This window comes from Tachysurus fulvidraco, chromosome 18 (assembly GCF_022655615.1).
Source record: "Tachysurus fulvidraco isolate hzauxx_2018 chromosome 18, HZAU_PFXX_2.0, whole genome shotgun sequence".
Lineage (NCBI taxonomy): Eukaryota > Metazoa > Chordata > Actinopteri > Siluriformes > Bagridae > Tachysurus > Tachysurus fulvidraco.
The window spans coordinates 4,650,645-4,670,351 of NC_062535.1; the positions used below are offsets into that span (position 1 = coordinate 4,650,645).

The 19,707-nt window shown below is 39.9% G+C and overlaps 1 protein-coding gene across 1 annotated transcript; it reads right to left on the reverse strand.

The window, feature by feature from the left end:
- Positions 1-2,457: 2,457 nt before the first annotated feature.
- slitrk6 (SLIT and NTRK-like family, member 6) lies at positions 2,458-18,352 on the reverse strand. Its single transcript, XM_027156367.2, has 2 exons — positions 18,061-18,352; positions 2,458-6,957 (listed from the first exon to the last, which is right to left on the reverse strand). Exon 2 carries the CDS (start codon positions 6,939-6,941, stop codon positions 4,464-4,466), a length of 2,478 nt encoding a protein of 825 aa, XP_027012168.2. The 5' UTR covers positions 6,942-6,957; positions 18,061-18,352; the 3' UTR covers positions 2,458-4,463.
- Between the last annotated feature and the right edge of the window lie 1,355 nt (positions 18,353-19,707).

Genomic DNA, 19,707 nt, shown 5'->3' on the forward strand with positions numbered 1-19,707 from the left:
TTTAGGTGAAGGTGATTAAAAGAAAAGAAAAACTTTTTTAAGTCCAGTGATGTTTTTACTGGATGTGACATTTGAATAAATTAATATTTTATCTATCTATCTATCTATCTATCTATCTATCTATCTATCTATCTATCTATCTATCTATCTATCTATCTATCTATTTTTATTTCCTATACCTGCAGTAATTATTAATCATAATAAATGCCTTGTTTATTTCCTGAGTGTATCTGCTCTCTCTCTCTCTCTCTCTCTCTCTCTCTCTCTCTCTCTCTCTCTCTCTCTCTCTCTCTCTCTTCCTTTCTTTCTTTCTTTCTTTCACAAGCAAACTTTCCGTGACTTCTCTGAGCTCATGTAAACATTAGCGCTAGTTCATGTTTAAATAGCATTAGCTTAGTGTATGTATGTGTAGGATAAATAACACAATGAGAAACACGCACCTACACACACACACACACACACACACACACACACACACACACACACACACACACACACACACGCACACACTTATGTTAAATACTCCTAAGAAACCATTGACTTCTTGGAAAAAGCGCTTTGTTCCGGATCAAACCTGTCAGGCTGAGAGTTATCATGTTTGTGCTCCGTCTCAAAGTGTTCATATGGTCTTATTTGTTGTGGTTGAGGTACTGTGCATCAAGTTAGCTATGTTTTTTAGCTACATAAGGTTTAGTACTTAACATCAAACAGGTTTTACTTGCTAGCAAATTTTCCATCATTAACATAATTAAAAACACGGCCTGTATTCATAAAGATTTTAAGAATGATCTCAGAGGGTTCTTAAGTTTAACTTCTAACTATGGACTTTATCTTCTGAGTGATTCAGGACAAGAGCAACTCTGAACAAGGAAAATACAAGAAGTTTGATCTTAGACAGGAGGCGGGGCTTAACCCATTACTAGATATGACATGTTCTTTTGAAGACTGTGATTGGTTGTCTAATAAAAAAATAAAAAATAAAAATAAGAGCACTTTTAAAATCAGGTCTATTATTATAACCCTTCACTTTGTCTCTATGTTAAGATATTTGAGTCTATATCGTGTAGGGATTACATTTGTGAACGATCATATTAGAGATGTTCTTACACCTGTATGTTCCACAGTAAACGTAATAAATGTAAATGTCATAGAGACAAATTATGTATGGCATTTCAGCTCTGATTCAGAGATGTTAGAGTATCTATAAATGCCATATATATATATATATATATTAGTTATCATCACTAATATAATTGGTCACAAAAATAATTTCAATTTTTTACAAATTTTCATGAATACAGGCCCAAATATTGATGCTACAAATAGCTAAAAAAATGCCATCAATCTGGTGATTTAAAATAATTAAATGACTAAATATTAATCGAAATAACTTACTTAGTGTTATCTAGTTTGCGAAACAACTACTGGCTAAGAGCTACACGCTATGCAGAACTGTACTTTAAAATTCCTTTCCTCAGCTCTTCAGTGAGTGTCAATGAGACGCTAATGCTAACTAGCAGGACGTCATTAAACATGGCAACATTTCTGTGGAAAAAAAAAGTGCACACTTTGCATTCATGTCCATATTTTGTTCCGAGTGTCATGGCAGCATGTCACGAACGTTATCTGAAAGTTTATTTATTTATTTATTTGTTTTTGTATCTGTCTGTCAAGCTCCTGTGGCATTTGTTTTTTCTTCTCCGCTTTGAGCCTGTGTGTTTTCTGGAGTATGAAATCTAGTTAGCGACACTGTGTTAGCCACATTTACTAAGCAGCGCTAAACATAAATAAATAAATAAATAAATAAATAAATAAATAAATAAATAAATAAATAAATAAAAATACTGTCCATAATTTTCTTGTTAATCTGATTGGACTCAGATTTAGATCAGATTTTCTTTTTGAGTTAGATCTTTCTTAATTAGCACTGCATACTAGCAAAACAATTCTAACCATTTTTTTTTTTCCATTTGCATATGCTCGCATGCATTAGCATAGACACGTCCAATTTCAGGAGCTCTGTGAATTTTCTCCTTGTTTCTGAGCTAAACATATTCACCCTTATGGATTTCCAGCCTCACTGCAGACAGTAAACATTGTTTTGCACTTTGCTTGTTGGAAAACATCCTCCTTTGATTAACATCAACGTGCAGGTATATTCATTATTTATGTCCTAAAAACAGAGAAGTGGGTTATGTTAGTCATTTTTGAAGCATTAGAGTGTGTAGGAGTTTAACGTAGCTTTGTAATACTACTACAATAAAGAATACATTTTTTCTAAAAAAAAAAAAAAAAAAAAAGAAGCTTTTAACAGAGTAGAAATACTATTATTAGGATATAATATGTATTTTAACTTTGAGGCAAAAATAATCAGCAAATCTGGAGGCTTAACACGAAAAGTTCGGATTAATTACGTGCACCAAGAATTTATTTTAGACGCTGAAAATACAAAGAATATATATGTCACATGCTTTATTGAATTTCCATCAAATAGTCTTGTAGTGAGCTTGGTGAGAAAATAGATTATTCTATATTTCAACACAGTAACGTATCTCTTGTAAATGCATATACTGTAATGTCAAAGTTATCGAAAAAAAAAGAAACCCAAGTGCTAGCATGGTGTCGATGCTAATTTTGACTGTACACTTTACTGTAACTTTTATTTACATCAATCATTACAACATCGAAAGGCACACATACATAGAAACGTTCCGTTATGTACAAATATATACAGAATAAATAAACTCTGATCTACATCAGTACAAAATAAAGCTATGGTGCTCTTACATACAGCAAATCCTTTCAAACCACCCTGCATAATTATTTATCATGCTGAGACAAAAGACTTTGTTATATTATGTAGAGTAATGAAATTCAAAAGAAAAAAACAAACAAAACAAAAAAACTTGTATACATCAATCTCATACACACCGGTAGCTACACTTGATTGTCAAGTGCCATCTCTTTAAATGGCATTTTGAGTAGTGCAATTATTTTGTTTTATTTTGTTTTTCTGTAAAATTCGGAACTGCGGTAATTGCTGGGGTTGCGATGACAGGCAACAGATAAAATGTTATGGACAGAACTTTGCTTTTTGTTTTGCCGAAACAATGTCAGGAATAAATAAATACAACTTTATGAAAAAAATGCACAGCAGACATATTAAAATTAAGACCAAGCTGACAATTTATCGGGTGTACCTTCTGCACACGTCTTCTCTTCTTCTTCACTAAATACTGGCACCATTCTACCCCGTATAAAAAAAAAAAAAACAACGACATAGGATCACGGTGTTGGTACGAGTTAAGGTTAAGGTACAGCAGTGTTTAATGAGAACCAGTCCACCAAACAAAAGCACTCCAACAGCCAGTTAGAAACTTGAGGGCTTTAACAGCCGCTGCATGGAAGACAAAGAGATTTAGACTTTAATTGCACTTTTCCACCAAATAAGCACGGCTTGGTCACAAAGTGCCAGGAATATCTGTATACTGATGTTACCTATCGCACAGATTATTGACCCATCAATAGGGAGCACTAATTTTAGCTCCGCCCACATGTCCTGACCTGGCTCACTTTGGCAACCAGACAAGCAAGAGGGATAAGATTGTTTTGCACCGGCATGGATGGCTGTTACGTCCAGCAGACATGCACCACAAATTGATGAATTTCACTCTATAAATATTGTATATCCTACAACACATAAAACTGACAACCTTAAATTATCAAATGATTCTATAAAGAACCACTTTTTTCCTATAAAAACCCTGTTTTCTAAAAAAAAATAAAAAAAAAATAGCCATATGGATAGCACCAGGTAGGATCTAGGTATTGGCCAATATTTGTATTATACAAATAAAAAAGACACGATTGACATTTTGTTAGGTAATTAAGTGTTACAGGTACTGTAGAGCCACTTGGTTCAATGGCTCTTTAGTTATGGTGCTTTTCCACTGGCTTTATCAGCTGCAAAATTGTTTTTGTATTGCCCCTCTTGCCATTCCAGATACTGTGAATCAGGTTGGATCATAGGGCAAATTTAAAACACTGATTTGGTCAATTCAGGCTCATAATCATCCTGATCGTTGTTTCTAACTGGAGTGATGTGGTAGGAATCTATGTAGAATCTTTAAAGGAGAGTTACCTTAAGACCGGTGACAAGTTAACCAATGTGTCTTATAGTACTAGACTGTAGCTGCATTTGGCCAACGGCACATGATATTTATGGCAAATTGACAAGACGAGACAAAACGGAATGGACAATGACCTCATTTGATGTGAAATGATGCAAAATAGGTCATGGTCTTGGTTCCGCTTCAGCAACACATTTTTCTGCGTTCTCCTAAATGACCACATTCACAAAGATCAGTAGCTGCATGTTATGTCTGCTCAAAAAATCATCAAGGCACTTTGGGTATTATCTCTCAAAGCAGGTCTGATATTAAAGTGTTACAGTGTGCTGTATCTCAGTTAAAAGTCGTCTGATGCTCGAGTACCTCCAAGTAATCCGGTTCGGCGTGTAGATTAGCTTTCAGTTCAAAGTACTCGTTTTTAGTCTGCTCCACCATAACCTTCCGTGGCCTGGTGTACACAAGTGTCTCCATCAGTTTGAGCTCTTGATGATGCCCAGGGACTTGCATGTCTTGTAGCTGTGGTATGCTTTTCCTGAGATATTCTGTGATGCTAAGTTGTTGAAGTTCACGGTCGCGCTCCAGGATATTTTTGTACAAAGATCCCTTGTCACCCAAAGAAACAAAATCAGCAGGATACTCATGGGACACAGCTTTGTACTTCATTGACCCCGTAAGGGGGGAGCCATTCTCCTTATCCATGATACTGTGGCAAAGACGATTTGATTTTTCTGTGTCATAATCCTCTGTGTCATAGTCTTTGTGCTGTGAACAATAGCTGGGGTTCCTGCAAACCTGGATAATGGGACTTCGGGAAGGTTCATCGTACATGTTTGTGTCATGTCTCTGAGCCAAGTGATGAGTTGTTTTTTGTCCATACATGCTGTAATGCAGGTGGATTGGGCTGTTTTCACGAGGCTGCTCCTCAGCTTGCTTTTTCTTGGAATGACTGCGTCGGCGATGCAAGACAAAGACAATTATCCCAGCAGAGCAGAAGATGATGGTAAGGAAGAGAATAAGAAGGCAGAGTATAAGGACAGAAAGAGGAACTGCATCCGTTATGGATTGGAAGAAGCTGTTTATACCTTCTTCTGGTGCTTCTGTTGTTACAACCCCAAATTCACTTGAAGGCAGGGAGTATAGGGTGACCAAACCAGGGCAGAGTACATCATGCTTCAGGTGCCTGACCTCAGCATTCACTACCTTTTTTGGACTATGGCACAAGATGGATCCCACCACTGTATCTTTCCTCAGCTTCTCCAACCACTGCTTCATGCTGACTAGATCACAAGTGCAGTCCCAAGGATTCTCCTCAAGGTAAATCTGTTCCAGGAAATCAAGCTGCTCCAACACATTGCTGACCTGCAGGTGCATGAATAGGTTGTTTCGCAAATTCAACTTGGTCAAGGGCACGTTTCTAAATATCTGGGCTGGTAGAGCACTGAGCTGGTTGTTGTTTAAAAACAGGAGCTTTAGGTTTGTCAAAGGGTTGAATGACCCTGCCTCAATCTCTCTGACCGCATTATATTCCAAGTACAAGTTCTCCAGATTGTGGAGGCCCACAAACATAGTTGCTGTAATCTTCTCTATCCTGTTGCCATTTAGATACAGCTTTTTAAGACTGCTTAAACTTAGGAAAGTTTCATTGTCTATATAGTTTATTTGGTTGTTGGCCAGATTCAGCACTTCCAAACTGTCATATGTGACAAAATCATATTTTAGAAGTCTCTCTATCATGTTCCCAGATAAAACAAGCTTACTCGGGCTTTGCTGAAAAATTCCAAGATCCGATATCCTTTGGATGCCCCGATCCTCACAGTGGATTAGGAACCCAGAGCTTGGGTGGTTATGACAAGAACACTGTGATGCGCAGGATGTCTTTGGAACATGAGATGATGTGGGGATCTTTGCTTCATTTCTTGAGTCTGGTATTTGGAGCACCTTTGTGGAAGGGGTGACCACCATGTCTAGAGATTTGGATGGCTCCTCAAAAGTTATATCCGCATGGGAGGGGCACAATATGTCCCGTTTCACTTTGGCCAGAGGGATACCCTTGAGATGCTGAGGACTGCTGCAAACCACTTCCCCAATGGCCGACTGTGCTCGCATGTTCTCAATCCAGACTTTCAAATGAAGGTTCTGACAGTCACATACCCAGTTGTTGTCCTCTAGAAGAAGCTCAATGATGCGTCCGATGTGCTCTAAAAAGCCCACGTAAGGGAGGGTCTGGAGCTTGTTTCCACGTAGGTCCAAATGGGTCAGAGGCACGAATCGGAAGATGTTGCTTGGAAGGAAGTCAATTGAGTTGTCATTGAGGATCAGGACTTTGAGACGAACAAGTTTGCTGAAAGCCCCAGGCTCCACGACTCGGATAAAGTTTGTGTCAGCCTGGAGGTATTCCAAATTTACCAAGCCATGAAAAGTATCCTCCTTCAACATCACCAGGAAATTACTATTAATGTGCAACTTCTTTAAGGAGCCCAGTGCAGCAAAAACCCCCGGCACCAACTCTTGTATGCTGTTTCCACCCAGATGTAACGTGACTGCATTCCTGAAAGCCTCCATTTCCTCTGGGAGCAGCTCCACAATATCATTTTTGTATAGATTCAAATGGAAAGGTCTATCGGAAGGTACCTGTACTTGAGAGATCTTGTTTATGTTCCTTTCCTCACAGTTTACGTTCAACATGCCATCTTTCTCCTCACAGGCACACAACATTTCACAAGCTCCTCCAAATGATACCTTAGGGCTCTCATCTTCCTGAAAACTAGCACAAGCTAAAAAGGAACAAATGAACACAATCCTGGCCAGCATTGTCTCTCTCGGGTGTCTGCAAAGACAAGAAGAATAAGAAAACCAGGAATTAGTTACCAGAATTATGATGTGGAATAAAAAAAAGTGCTGATTAGACCTTAATTACTGAAAACTGTTATATACATCCTTGTTTGGAACATTCAAATGCTTGTGTCATCAGTTGCTCACCTGCTTCTAATCATCTCTGCACCTTGCAAAATCCCCCTAACAATGTGTATATTCTAAATGTTTTTTTTTAGCTGTCAAGGGTTCACAGGTGTTCAGAAGCCACAGACAGGAGCTTTGTTAAACTTTTCAGCAGACCTTTTCATTTTGAAGTATATGATTAAAGACTCTCACTGTTCTCACTAGAAGCAGCACACTAAAGTGACAGCCTTGCCGCTCACTGTTACAAGGAACTGACACTGGAGACTCTTAGAAATGTTAACAAACAAACATGTACGTGCAGAAAAGCTCACCATATCACCGAATATACCCTGTTTGTGTGGAGCATCTGCCACATAGGTCCCTGCGACTGAGCTGTTACTACAGAAATGCCGGCGAAATCGAACGAACCCGTTATTAAAAAGGTAGACTATCTGCACCACATATATGTATATGTATAAATAACCTGAGGATTATAACTATATGTTCATTCATTCACTCATTCATTTTCTACCACTTATCCGAACTCTCGGGTCACGGGGAGCCTGTGCCTATCTCAGGCGTCATCTGGCATCGAGGCAGGATACACCCTGGACGGAGTGCCAACCCATCACAGGGCACACACACTCTCTCATTCACTCACACACTACGGACAATTTTCCAGAGATGCCAATCAACCTACCATGCATGTCTTTAGGAGGAAACCGGAGTACCCGGAGGAAACCCCCGAGGCACAAGGACAACATGCAAACTCCACACACACAAGGCGGAGGCAGGAATCGAACCCCCAACCCTGGAGGTGTGAGGCAAACATGCTAACCACTAAGCCACCGTGCCCCCTAACTATATTTTAGTATATATTAATGTTTTTCACTGTACTTCCCAATTGGTGCTAATTTTGATTTATTTGTACGACCCTCAAACTATCCTCAAAACCCACCACCACCACTACCATCACCACCACACTCGATCCAACACTTTCAGGCAACACAGAGACTGTTTTGCTGTTTTCTTCATCTGTTAAAGCCAACGCTAAGAGAGGGAAAGAGGAAAAAGAGAGAGGAACACAGGGGTAAATCTTAAATTAAAAACACAGGAAATTGTGAGGAAAAAAGCAATAATATATATATATATATATATATATATATATATATATATATATATATATATATATATATTATACGCACATGTGTATATCTACTTGTTAAATGACTCGTTTCAATTGCTCCGGATGTTTCCTGATAGCTATCTGTATTATTATTATTATTATTATTATTATTATTACTATTATTATTAGTAGTAGTAGTAGTATTACTTTCTTGGCTAGCCAACCTTCAATGCTGATTATGTATTCAAGATGCATGCTTTGATAACTTGTCCTGTGAGGTTATTCACATTGTCGTAGCACTGTTCCTGCAGCGAGACATACATCTAGTCATTTTTCATCAGGTGTAACGCAATTTTGATCTGCCGTGACGAGGCAGCGGCGGCACATCTGTTTGACAGTGATGCTACAGACAATCGATTTCCCTGCTGAAATCAAACGGCGGCAGGAAAAAAATCCCAGGCCGTGGGCGCTGACGAAATGAAGCGCAAGGAAGAGATGAAACGATCAAACACTGCTCGTTTATTCCCACCCGGGGACCCGGGCATGGGGCGCACAAAATGAGATTAAAACAATACACAAGGGGGAAAGGCCTGCTGCCCCATTAGGACTCGCTGAAGCTAAGATTTCAGCCTCCCACGCATGTTAAATAATGAGGCACTGCAAAAAAAAAGCAGGCGGTTGTACTACTTGTAAATCCCACAGTCAATCAGGGTGGGTTGCAAAAACACCATTTACTCCAAGCGCATGTCATGTTTCAGTAGCGCTGATAAATTAGACTTTAATACATCTGCAGTCTTGTATGAAATGGCAACGGATCAAAAGTTGCTTAACACGCAATCATCAATCATACACACCAGATCTTAAGTACATTTAGCCAAACAAATATCACTCAGGATGATTCATGTTTTCTTTTTCTTTACAGTTGTTAATCGTGACTTTTGCAATTCGGCAAAATGTAAATGAGCACGCTAACATTTTTCTTGCTAATATCAGAGGTCCTGTTACTGTATGTTTGCAGAATTTGTGATGTCGAGGTTTTAAATTCTTCGAAATAAATTTGATGTATGTTTAAAATATATCTGATTAAATAAAACCAATAAAAGGATAAACACAAAATGTAATGAAATTAAACAGCTAAGAAAAAAAAAATTATGGCTGTATCAAAAGGCACTATTATGTTTAAGCCTTTTTCTTGAGGACTTTACAAATCATCATACTGACAATATGGATTATTTACCAATTATTGGAGAAACATTGCTTGTTTTTTCCAATGTTACAAATTTTTTAAAAATATTTAAAATAGCTTCGATTCGAACAGGATAATGAACCCTCGGTGCCGCTGAGGAAATGTTTCCTGCATCTCTGTTTTTATATCATGGATGAATTTCTGGAGGTGCTCTAATGGGCTGTTTTCAGTAGCTTATTAGCAGCTTGTCGCTAACCGCTGCAACCTGAATGCTCGGGGTGAACACTATGTCCCGTTTAATAACACCAGGAAAAGCTGTTTATTTCAATTTTACCTCATGAAGCTGTCTAATATTTACATTTTAACTGCACTGATATGGACCCTCCTCATGAAATATTTAAGCTGTTTGTGTCTAGCGGTTTGGCGGCTCTACAGACGTCGTGCTTCGTGGTTATAGCAGCCGTGTTTCAGGTCTGGACACGTCTCAATAACGGACACTGTTTACAAAACTGGTAGAAGGAGTTTGACATTCAGTGTGCTAAAGCTAGTCATAAAGCTCTCTTATCCAGAACGTGCAGTTTTCACCTTTTCATTAGTAGTCACAATGAGAGGCCTCGGATCGCTAATTTGCTAATTCGAGATCAGCGGAATATTAATTAGTGTTTACTTTTCAAACTGTGTTGTTTTTCTAGAGAAGAGGATTTTATGAACTGTTAGCTAGCTTGCTTTGTTTTAACTAATTGATGGTGTGTTCGATGTGTAGACATTTATGTTATTTTTTATCATATGAGACAGCTTGTGATAGCTAATCATCAGCACCGACATGCTAACCTCTTGAAATATCGGCATGACATTTTGTCACATAATACACCTACTTGAAATGTGCCAAGCTAATTAATCTGCCTGAAATTTTGAACCTTGATGTATTATTCAACCGCTATGGAATTTGGATTGCATCCCACACACACACACACACACACACACACACACACACACACAACCGGAATTGTTTTCTCAAACTTGGCCTAATAACAGAAAGTAATATCAATTAATTTAGTGTCATATGCTAACTGCTTGGACTTATGCTCACCAGCAGCTTTAATAAAATCACACAAATGCAGGTCAAGCGCATCAGTTAATGTTCACATAAAACATCTCTGTGACTTTAACCTCATGCTTGTTGGTACCAGATGGGATTTATGACAAATTCTTGTTCTTCTGGGATTTCCACACACAACAATTTCTCAAATTATAACTCTTTACAACTGTAGTGAGCAGAAAAGCATCTAAAAAATAACCACAGTGCAGTTTGGATGAGTCTGTGGATCATGTTAGGGTCAGATTCCTGTTTTTGGCTGTCAGGAGAGAAAGCTGATGTGGTCTTCTGCTATTGAAGTTCATCCACCTGAAGGTTGTGCAGGATGAGATGCTTTTCTGCTCATGATAAACGTGTAGGTGTACAGGTGTTCCTAATAAAGCGGACGATACGCGTATACGCTCTTATCCAAACCGCTTGCTTTATGTTATTACCCTGTCTGGACTAATTAACTGCATTGAACATCATTTGTAATTTTTTCCCTCTTTAACCTTCTGTGCTGTTCTGGAAAAAAAAAATAAAGTTCGAGAGAATTTCAGCCTCACACTCGGATGCTAATCAGATTAGCTGTAATTATTTCACAGACGTTCGTTATTAGATCAACGGGACAGAGTGGAATGCAGAATGAAAAATGAACATCTGGAAGCACCAGCTGCTGCCTTATCTCTAAATAATGTGAGAGCAGGTTACACACACACACACACACACACACAAACACACACAGCATGTAAATGTTCCAGGTGTCTTCCTGATAAGTCGTAGTTAGTAGGAATAAAACTTGCTCTGGAAGTGATAGCTCCGCCTCCAAGACCAAGCAGTATGATGTTGTAGCTGAAAGCTCGAATCTGATTGGTTGGAACGTCTTGATTATTTCAGACATCACAATCGGTTCCGGGTTGCAACATGAAATTATAACATTGATGGGTTGCTATTGTTACCATGTTATTGTTACTATAGGAACAGCTCATACGCATGACTTCGATATGATAAATGGATTTAATAACATGTTTTTTTTTTGTTTGTTTTGTTTTTGGAAATCGTCCCAGTTGTACGCAAGGCACCAATTTTCGTTTCGTGTTTTTTTTTTTTTTCTCTCTCAGTAAAATGACAGACTGCACTTTAAGTGTGTGTGTGCGTGTGTGTGTGTGTGTGTGTGTGTGAGAGAGAGAGAGAGAGGCTGGTAACGTGCCCGAGTGTGCTTTACAACGCTTACAAATGTTTCCTCTCCTTATTACATGCTCACTCGTGTGTAATTCATTACTTCATCCAAGCACAGGAGTACAGGCTAAGACCTCCAGCACACCACGCCGGTTCACGTGTCTACCAGCCAGACGTGTGCTCTGTTTGGACTGATCCTCTATTTAATCTGTTAGTCTATTTAACTCTTCTCATTACTGTTAACTGCTGCTATGCTGTTAATTGCCGTTCTTACGTCTGCTTCTCCGGGAATAATGCGTCAGTGATGACGGTCAAAACACTCACCGTGCTTGGACAGGAGATGGATAACACACCAACACACTAACACGCCTCGGGAGCAGCTTTTAGCTCTCACGGTGGATTTTGTGAAGATTGATTGCTGGACCAATGTTGAGTCTTTTTGGTGTCAGTATTTTGCTCTTGGGTGTGTATTCGAATTTAATGGTGTGCTCCAAATGACTCCTAAAATCTTTTTTTTTTTTTATGACTGTAAAAAGCAATTCCAGCAAATTCGTTAAGGTTAATGACCTCCTTTTGCTTGGTCTCCTCATGGGGAGGTTGCTCACTTATACGTTCGCTGGCTACTGACGCAACCGGAAAGCCAACCCATGGAATTAAACATATTGGACTGACTAACCAATGAGTGGATAATTTACTAGTTCCCAATGTGCTTCCTTTGGGTTTCTGGGTCTCAGTACACCAAATATATTTAGCTCCTGCTACAAATCTGCTAATTTTCAGATTAGTGTAGGCAGAGAATGCAATACAGAACTGAAGTTCGATAGGGCAAATACACACACTGACCCTGCTGCTGGGAAGGTAAACTTAACATTAATCCCGCCCCTTGTCCTGGCTGTAACCAATCGTTTTTATGTATAATAAGGGTGGCAGAAAACGTTTTAGTTCTTACTTCAAAGTTAATATAAATTATTAAGTTGTGGGGGAAGTCGTGGCCTAATGGTTAGAGAGTTTGACTCCTAATCCTAAGGTTGTGGGTTCGAGTCTCAGGCCGGCAATACCATGACTGAGGTGCCCTTGAGGCATCGACCCCCCCAACTGCTCCCCGGGCACCGCAGCATAAATGGCTGCCCACTGCTCCGGGTGTGTGTTCACGGTGTGTGCGTGTTCACTGCTGTGTGTGTGTGTGTGTGTGTGTGTGTGTGTGTGTGTGTGTGTGTGTGTGTGTGTGTGTGTGTGTTCACTCTGTGTGTGTGTGTGTGTGTTCACTGCTGTGTGTGTGTGTGTGTTCACTGCTGTGTGTGTGTGTGTGTGTGTGTTCACTTCTGTGTGTGTGTGTGTGTGTGTGTGTGTGTCTGTGTGTTCACTCTGTGTGTGTGTGTGTGTGTGTTCACTGCTGTGTGTGTGTGTGTGTGTGTGTGTGTGTGTGTGTGTGTGTTCACTGCTGTGTGTGTGTGTGTTCACTGCTGTGTGTGTGTGTGTGTGTGTGTGTCTGTGTGTTCACTCTGTGTGTGTGCACTTTGGATGGTTTAACTGCAGAGAACAAATTCTGAGTATGTCACGTCACGTCACTTCACTTCAATCCAGGAACATTTGGAGGCGGAGCTTACCCTGAAAAATGCTCCTGATTGGTCAGCGACTTTCCTGTTTTGGTTAATTTGTTGTTGTTGTTGTTTTTTTGTATTTCAAAAAGCAACATTATTCTGTGGTTCTGAAACAAACCACTATGAATAAATGTAAAAACAAGACTTCTGCCCACTTCCAGGCATCCAGCATTGTTTAGAAACAAAGCTAAGAATGCGAGGAATGGGAATTGTGCGCTTCTTCGCACTACATAGACAGCTGGGGTTCTTTTACCTTTAACTCGGGCTGTTTGTACAGTTGAGAGATGTGCAACTTGCCTAATCTCCAGTTATCCAGTAATTAAACCTATTCCATTACCTCCTCACTGCTGATGTTGATTAATGTTCTGTCATCGCAGCGCTGACAGTCATCGCAGCTGCAAATCTTAGTTTTCTATTGAAGCTGTGTATCACCGTTGCTATAGTAACAGCTCATTCACAGGGACTTGTGCAGTGGCCACGCTACATAAACAGGTTTAAAAAGTGTGGAATTGTTGATGTGTGAAGTTTTCCGTAACAAGACATTTATTTATACAGAGTTTATTGCTTACATGTTCCACATGCTCTGTATTAAGAGAGAGAGAGAGAGAGAGAGAGAGAGAGAGAGAGAGAAAGTGAAAGAGAGATGGAGAGATAGTGTGGAGTGTGTGTTGAGTGTAGAGAGTGTATTACATGTAAATAATGTGTATTACACATGAACAACAGTGTGTTGTGTGTAGAGAATTTGTCTTGCATACGAAGACTGTGTTTTGTGTAGAAAGAGTGTGTTGTGTGTAGAGACTGTGTGTTGTGTGTAGAGACTGTGTGTTGTGTATAGAGAGTGTGTTGTGTGTAGAGAGTGTTGTGTGTAGAGAGTGTTGTGTGTAGAGAGAGTGTGTTGTGTGTAGAGATAGTGTGTTGTGTGTAGAGATAGAGAGAGTGTTGTGTATAGAGATAGAGAGAGTGTGTTGTGTGTAGAGATAGAGAGAGTGTTGTGTGTAGAGATAGAGAGAGTGTTGTGTGTAGAGATAGAGAGAGTGTTGTGTATAGAGATAGAGAGAGTGTGTTGTGTGTAGAGATAGAGAGAGTGTTGTGTGTAGAGATAGAGAGAGTGTTGTGTGTAGAGATAGAGAGAGTGTTGTGTGTAGAGATAGAGAGAGTGTTGTGTGTAGAGATAGAGAGAGTGTTGTGTGTAGAGAGAGTGTTGTGTGTAGAGATAGAGAGAGTGTTGTGTGTAGAGAGAGTGTTGTGTGTAGAGAGAGTGTTGTGTGTTGTGTGTAGAGATAGAGAGAGTGTTGTGTGTAGAGATAGAGAGAGTGTTGTGTGTAGAGAGAGTGTTGTGTGTAGAGAGAGTGTTGTGTGTAGAGAGAGTGTTGTGTGTAGAGATAGAGAGAGTGTTGTGTGTAGAGATAGAGAGAGTGTTGTGTGTAGAGATAGAGAGAGTGTTGTGTGTAGAGATAGAGAGAGTGTTGTGTGTAGACAGAGTGTTGTGTGTAGAGAGAGTGTTGTGTGTAGAGAGAGTGTTGTGTGTAGAGAGAGTGTTGTGTGTAGAGAGAGTGTTGTGTGTAGAGAGAGTGTTGTGTGTAGAGATAGAGAGAGTGTTGTGTGTAGAGAGAGTGTTGTGTGTAGAGAGAGTGTTGTGTGTAGAGAGAGTGTTGTGTGTAGAGAGAGTGTTGTGTGTAGAGAGAGTGTTGTGTGTAGAGAGAGTGTTGTGTGTAGAGAGAGTGTTGTGTGTAGAGATAGAGAGAGTGTTGTGTGTAGAGATAGAGAGAGTGTTGTGTGTAGAGATAGAGAGAGTGTTGTGTATAGAGATAGAGAGAGTGTTGTGTGTAGAGATAGAGAGAGTGTTGTGTGTAGAGATAGAGAGAGTGTTGTGTATAGAGATAGAGAGAGTGTTGTGTGTAGAGATAGAGAGAGTGTTGTGTGTAGAGATAGAGAGAGTGTTGTGTGTAGAGATAGAGAGAGTGTTGTGTGTAGAGATAGAGAGAGTGTTGTGTATAGAGTGTTGTGTGTAGAGATAGAGAGAGTGTTGTGTATAGAGTGTTGTGTATAGAGATAGAGAGAGTGTTGTGTGTAGAATATGTTGTGTGTACAGTGTGTCCTGCATGTGAAGACTGTGTGTATCCCATGTGACGATGATGTAAAGATTGTGTATTGTATGTGACAAGTATGTGATGTGTGTTGTGCGTATTCAGTGTGTAATGTGTGTTCCTGGTGGTGAGTGTGTATTTACTGTATGTAGCGAGAGTGTATTCAATATGAATAATGTACAGCGTTATATGTAGAGTGTGTGTAATGGGTTTATTCCATGTGTAATGTGTATTGCATGTAGAGTGTGTGTTGTGTGTAGAGTGTGTATTGCGTGTGTAGAGTGTGTGCTGCGTGTGTAGAGTGTGTGCTGCGTGTGTAGAATGTGTGTTCTATGTGTAGAGTGTGTATTCCATGTGTAGAGTGTGTATTCCATGTGTAATGTGTATTGCATGTAGAGTGTGTGTTGTGTGTAGAGTGTGTATTGCGTGTGTAGAGTGTGTGCTGCGTGTGTAGAGTGTGTGCTGCGTGTGTAGAGTGTGTGCTGCGTGTGTAGAGTGTGTGCTGCGTGTGTAGAGTGTGTGCTGCGTGTGTAGAATGTGTATTCTATGTGTAGAGTGTGTATTCTATGTGTAGAGTGTGTATTCTATGTGTAGAGTGTGTGTCCATGTGTAGAGTGTGTATTCTATGTGTAGAGTGTGTATTCTATGTGTAGAGTGTGTATTCCATGTGTAGAGTGTGTATTCTATGTGTAGAGTGTGTGTCCATGTGTAGAGTGTGTATTCTATGTGTAGAGTGTGTGTCCATGTGTAGAGTGTGTATTCTATGGGTAGAATGTGTGTATTCTATGTGTAGAGTGTGTGTCCATGTGTAGAGTGTGTATTCTATGTGTAGAGTGTGTGTCCATGTGTAGAGTGTGTATTCTATGTGTAGAGTGTGTGTCCATGTGTAGAGTGTGTATTCTGTGTAGAATGTGTGTCCATGTGTAGAGTGTGTATTCCATGTGTAGAGTGTGTGTTCTATGTGTAGAGTGTGTATTCCATGTGTAGAGTGTGTATTCCATGTGTAGAGTGTGTATTCTGTGTGTAGAGTGTGTATTCCATGTGTAGAGTGTGTGTTCTATGTGTAGAGTGTGTGTTCTATGTGTAGAATGTGTGTCCATGTGTAGAGTGTGTATTCTATGTGTAGAATGTGTGTCCATGTGTAGAGTGTGTATTCTATGTGTAGAGTGTGTATTCTATGTGTAGAGTGTGTGTCCATGTGTAGAGTGTGTATTCTATGTGTAGAGTGTGTGTCCATGTGTAGAGTGTGTATTCTATGTGTAGAGTGTGTGTCCATGTGTAGAGTGTGTATTCTATGTGTAGAGTGTGTATTCTATGTGTAGAGTGTGTATTCTATGTGTAGAGTGTGTATTCTATGTGTAGAGTGTGTATTCCATGTGTAGAGTGTGTATTCTATGTGTAGAGTGTGTATACCATGTAGGGAGGGTGTATTTCATGTCGAAAGTGTGTTTTTTTGTGTGTGTGTGAAGATTGTGTATTCCGTGTGGAGATTGTGTTGTACATGTTACAGTGCGTCCCCTCGCTCACTACACCCTACACACTCATCCTTGCTTTACATCTCTAACCGTTCCAGATGGAACCCTAACAGAAAGGGTTTCCTTATTAAGCTTCACACCATCAAACCAGCCAAAGTTCCCTTGATGCTGCTGTTCCCTAGTTTCTAGTGTTCCTCAATTCACAATGTTTTATTCAGTACTTTCTATCCTATCTAAGTGTCCTAGCTTTCTGCGTTCCTTGTTTTTCCTTGTCCAGCGTATTCTACTGTTCCCTAGTATTTAGTGGTTGCCAGTTTCCAGTGTTCCCTTGTTTTGGGGTTTTTTGTGTTCTTTATCTTTCAATGTTCCTTAATTTTCAACCCTGACTAGTTTTCACTAGTTTTTAAAGTCTTCTCTAATTTGTAGCGTTCCAGAGTTTTCAGCGTTCCCTGATTTCTCGTCTTCCCTATTTTTGGATATCCACTGGTTTCTAACCTTTCCTTCGTTCCTTACTTTTTGAGAACCCTGAGTTTTTACTGTGCACCAATTTCCAGTGTTCTATAGTTTCCCTCATACTTCCCTCCCTGCCTCCATCCCACAGTCCCTACATCTCCCCTGACCCAAAGCAGTGTGTATTTATCTCCTTTCTCCATGTGCCTCTTATTCTCCCACGTCCCCTTGTGTCCCACTGCTACTTTCTTTTGTCCCATCATTTTTTCTCCCCCCTTCTGTTTGCAGTCCACTAGATTTCAGGTTTCTTCTGTTCCCTGGGTGTTTGATAGCTGTAATATAAACAGCGCGCGCTCCTGAACTCCCACCCGAACGCTTTATTGCTTAAATAGCGCGTGCTTAAATGCTGGTTACTGCACGCGCTGGTTTTATTACAGAAACTGCCGGTTAATGACACGATAAATGAGGCAGACTCGCGAATGTCACCGCGTGCATGCAAATTTCTTTAGATTTGTATGTTTTTTGTATATATGTTCCGGGCTAGTCTCGGGAGTGTGTGTGTGTGTGTGTGTGTGTGTGTGTGTGTGTGTGTGTGTGTGTGTGTGTGTGTGTGTGTGTGTGTGTGTGTGTGTGTGTGAAAAGACGCAGTCAGTCTCCGGCTCGTGCTCCAAACTTCACATACGAGCCACAGAACTACACTAATATTAATAATATGTATTTATTCCCAGACCACCATCACTTGAGGACATGGCACGCGCACCCGCTTATATACATGTCGCTGTATCATTAGAATCTAACTATATATCACACTCACCGCACTTGCAGGTAAAATCCACCCGTCACTTCATTCGCCTTTTAATCAGATCGGATTATACAAAGAAATTAAAAACTCCGAAATTGGTAAAAGAAAAGCACCGAGGACCAAAATCGTCCCATTGATGAACGCGCTGAATGGCACGTGCGTAAAAATGAATTCCCCAGATCCCCGGTTTAATCGGTGCTCGTGCTTCACCGTCCGACTCTTCTACTTCTATCTTCTGCTGCTGTCGCTTCTGCTCAGTGTCTGCGTGTGTGTGCGTGTGCGTGTGCGTGCCTGAGTGCGTGTGTGTGTGTGCGCCCTCAAAACTGCACCTGAGCTCCTCCTGCTGTTAGTGCGGCAGATATGCAGCATTCAAAACACACACACACACACACACACACACACACACACACACACACACACACACACACACACACACACACACAGATACACACATACACACACATAGAGATACACACATACATACACCCCCCCACACACACACATACAGCTACACACATACATACACACATATACACACATACATACACACACATACAGATACACACACACACACACACACACGCGTGCGCACACACACGTGCGCCTTTCTTCCCACATTCTATATTCATGAGCATTTATTTTTGGGCAGTTTAATTAACTACAATAATTTGTATTAAAATTACTAACTAAAAAATAAACAATAATTAAAACGACACGATGCATGGTGAAAAATAAATAATAGCTCAAAATAAAAATAATATTACAATGAAATTTGTACCTTGTGTTGACAAACAGGTTAACGTATCTGTATGTTTGTCTAGAAAACAGTATTCAGCTGTTATTCTGTAAGCTCAGCTGATTATGTGGCACGTTCGGAAAAGTTCTGCCTGCTTTGCATTGACGACGAAAGAGACACCCTGTGGACAAAAGGGCACAATAGAGCTTTGTAGGCAACAAAGCTAAAGCCTTAAGCGATCTCTTTCTCTGACTGATTTGCATGCGATTGTTTTACATAAACATCCATCTGTATTTCCTTTAGCCAAATCATCCTCACCTCAGCTGCCCGCTTTAGCACATCTGCTAATCCCTCATATTCAAACTAGCCATGAAGCCTGACTTCATTTCCAGGACTGTTCATTACTAGGCTGTCAGTACAGTGCGCTGGATTCTGATTGGCTGGAAGGAGAGTAACAAGGTTTTACTTTGTGATCGTCATAAATAAAAACAAATAAGCAAATTTTACTGTTGCTCTTTGTTTGTTTTTAATAAATGCAACATTAACCATCAGTTAAAGTCAATCATAAAGTTACAGTTGATCTCATTAAGCTTTTGTTCACCGATTGCATAAAAAAACACCTAAAAAAGGTTCATTGATGTGCGTTGTTAGATTACATATTATTAAATAAATATAGATTATGTTTCTAGAATGTTCCAGTGATATGCAGGGAATTTTACCTCTGAATATTATTGGCTAAAAGAAAAAAGAAGAACAAATTGCACAAAGAAATGCATAGTAAAATTTGAGAGTATTACTGAGCATTACTTTGCAATTTGCGTGTGTGTATGTGTGTGTGTGTGTGTGTGTGTGTGAGAGAAAGATTGGGAACAGGTGAGTAATCAGAAGTCTGGAGATTGAGAACATATTAGCCGTTCATGGGA

Excerpts from the sequence above, each read along its gene's own strand:
- slitrk6 (XM_027156367.2), bottom strand. The coding sequence starts at position 6,941 with ATGCTGGCCAGGATTGTGTTCATTTGTTCCTTTTTAGCTTGTGCTAGT.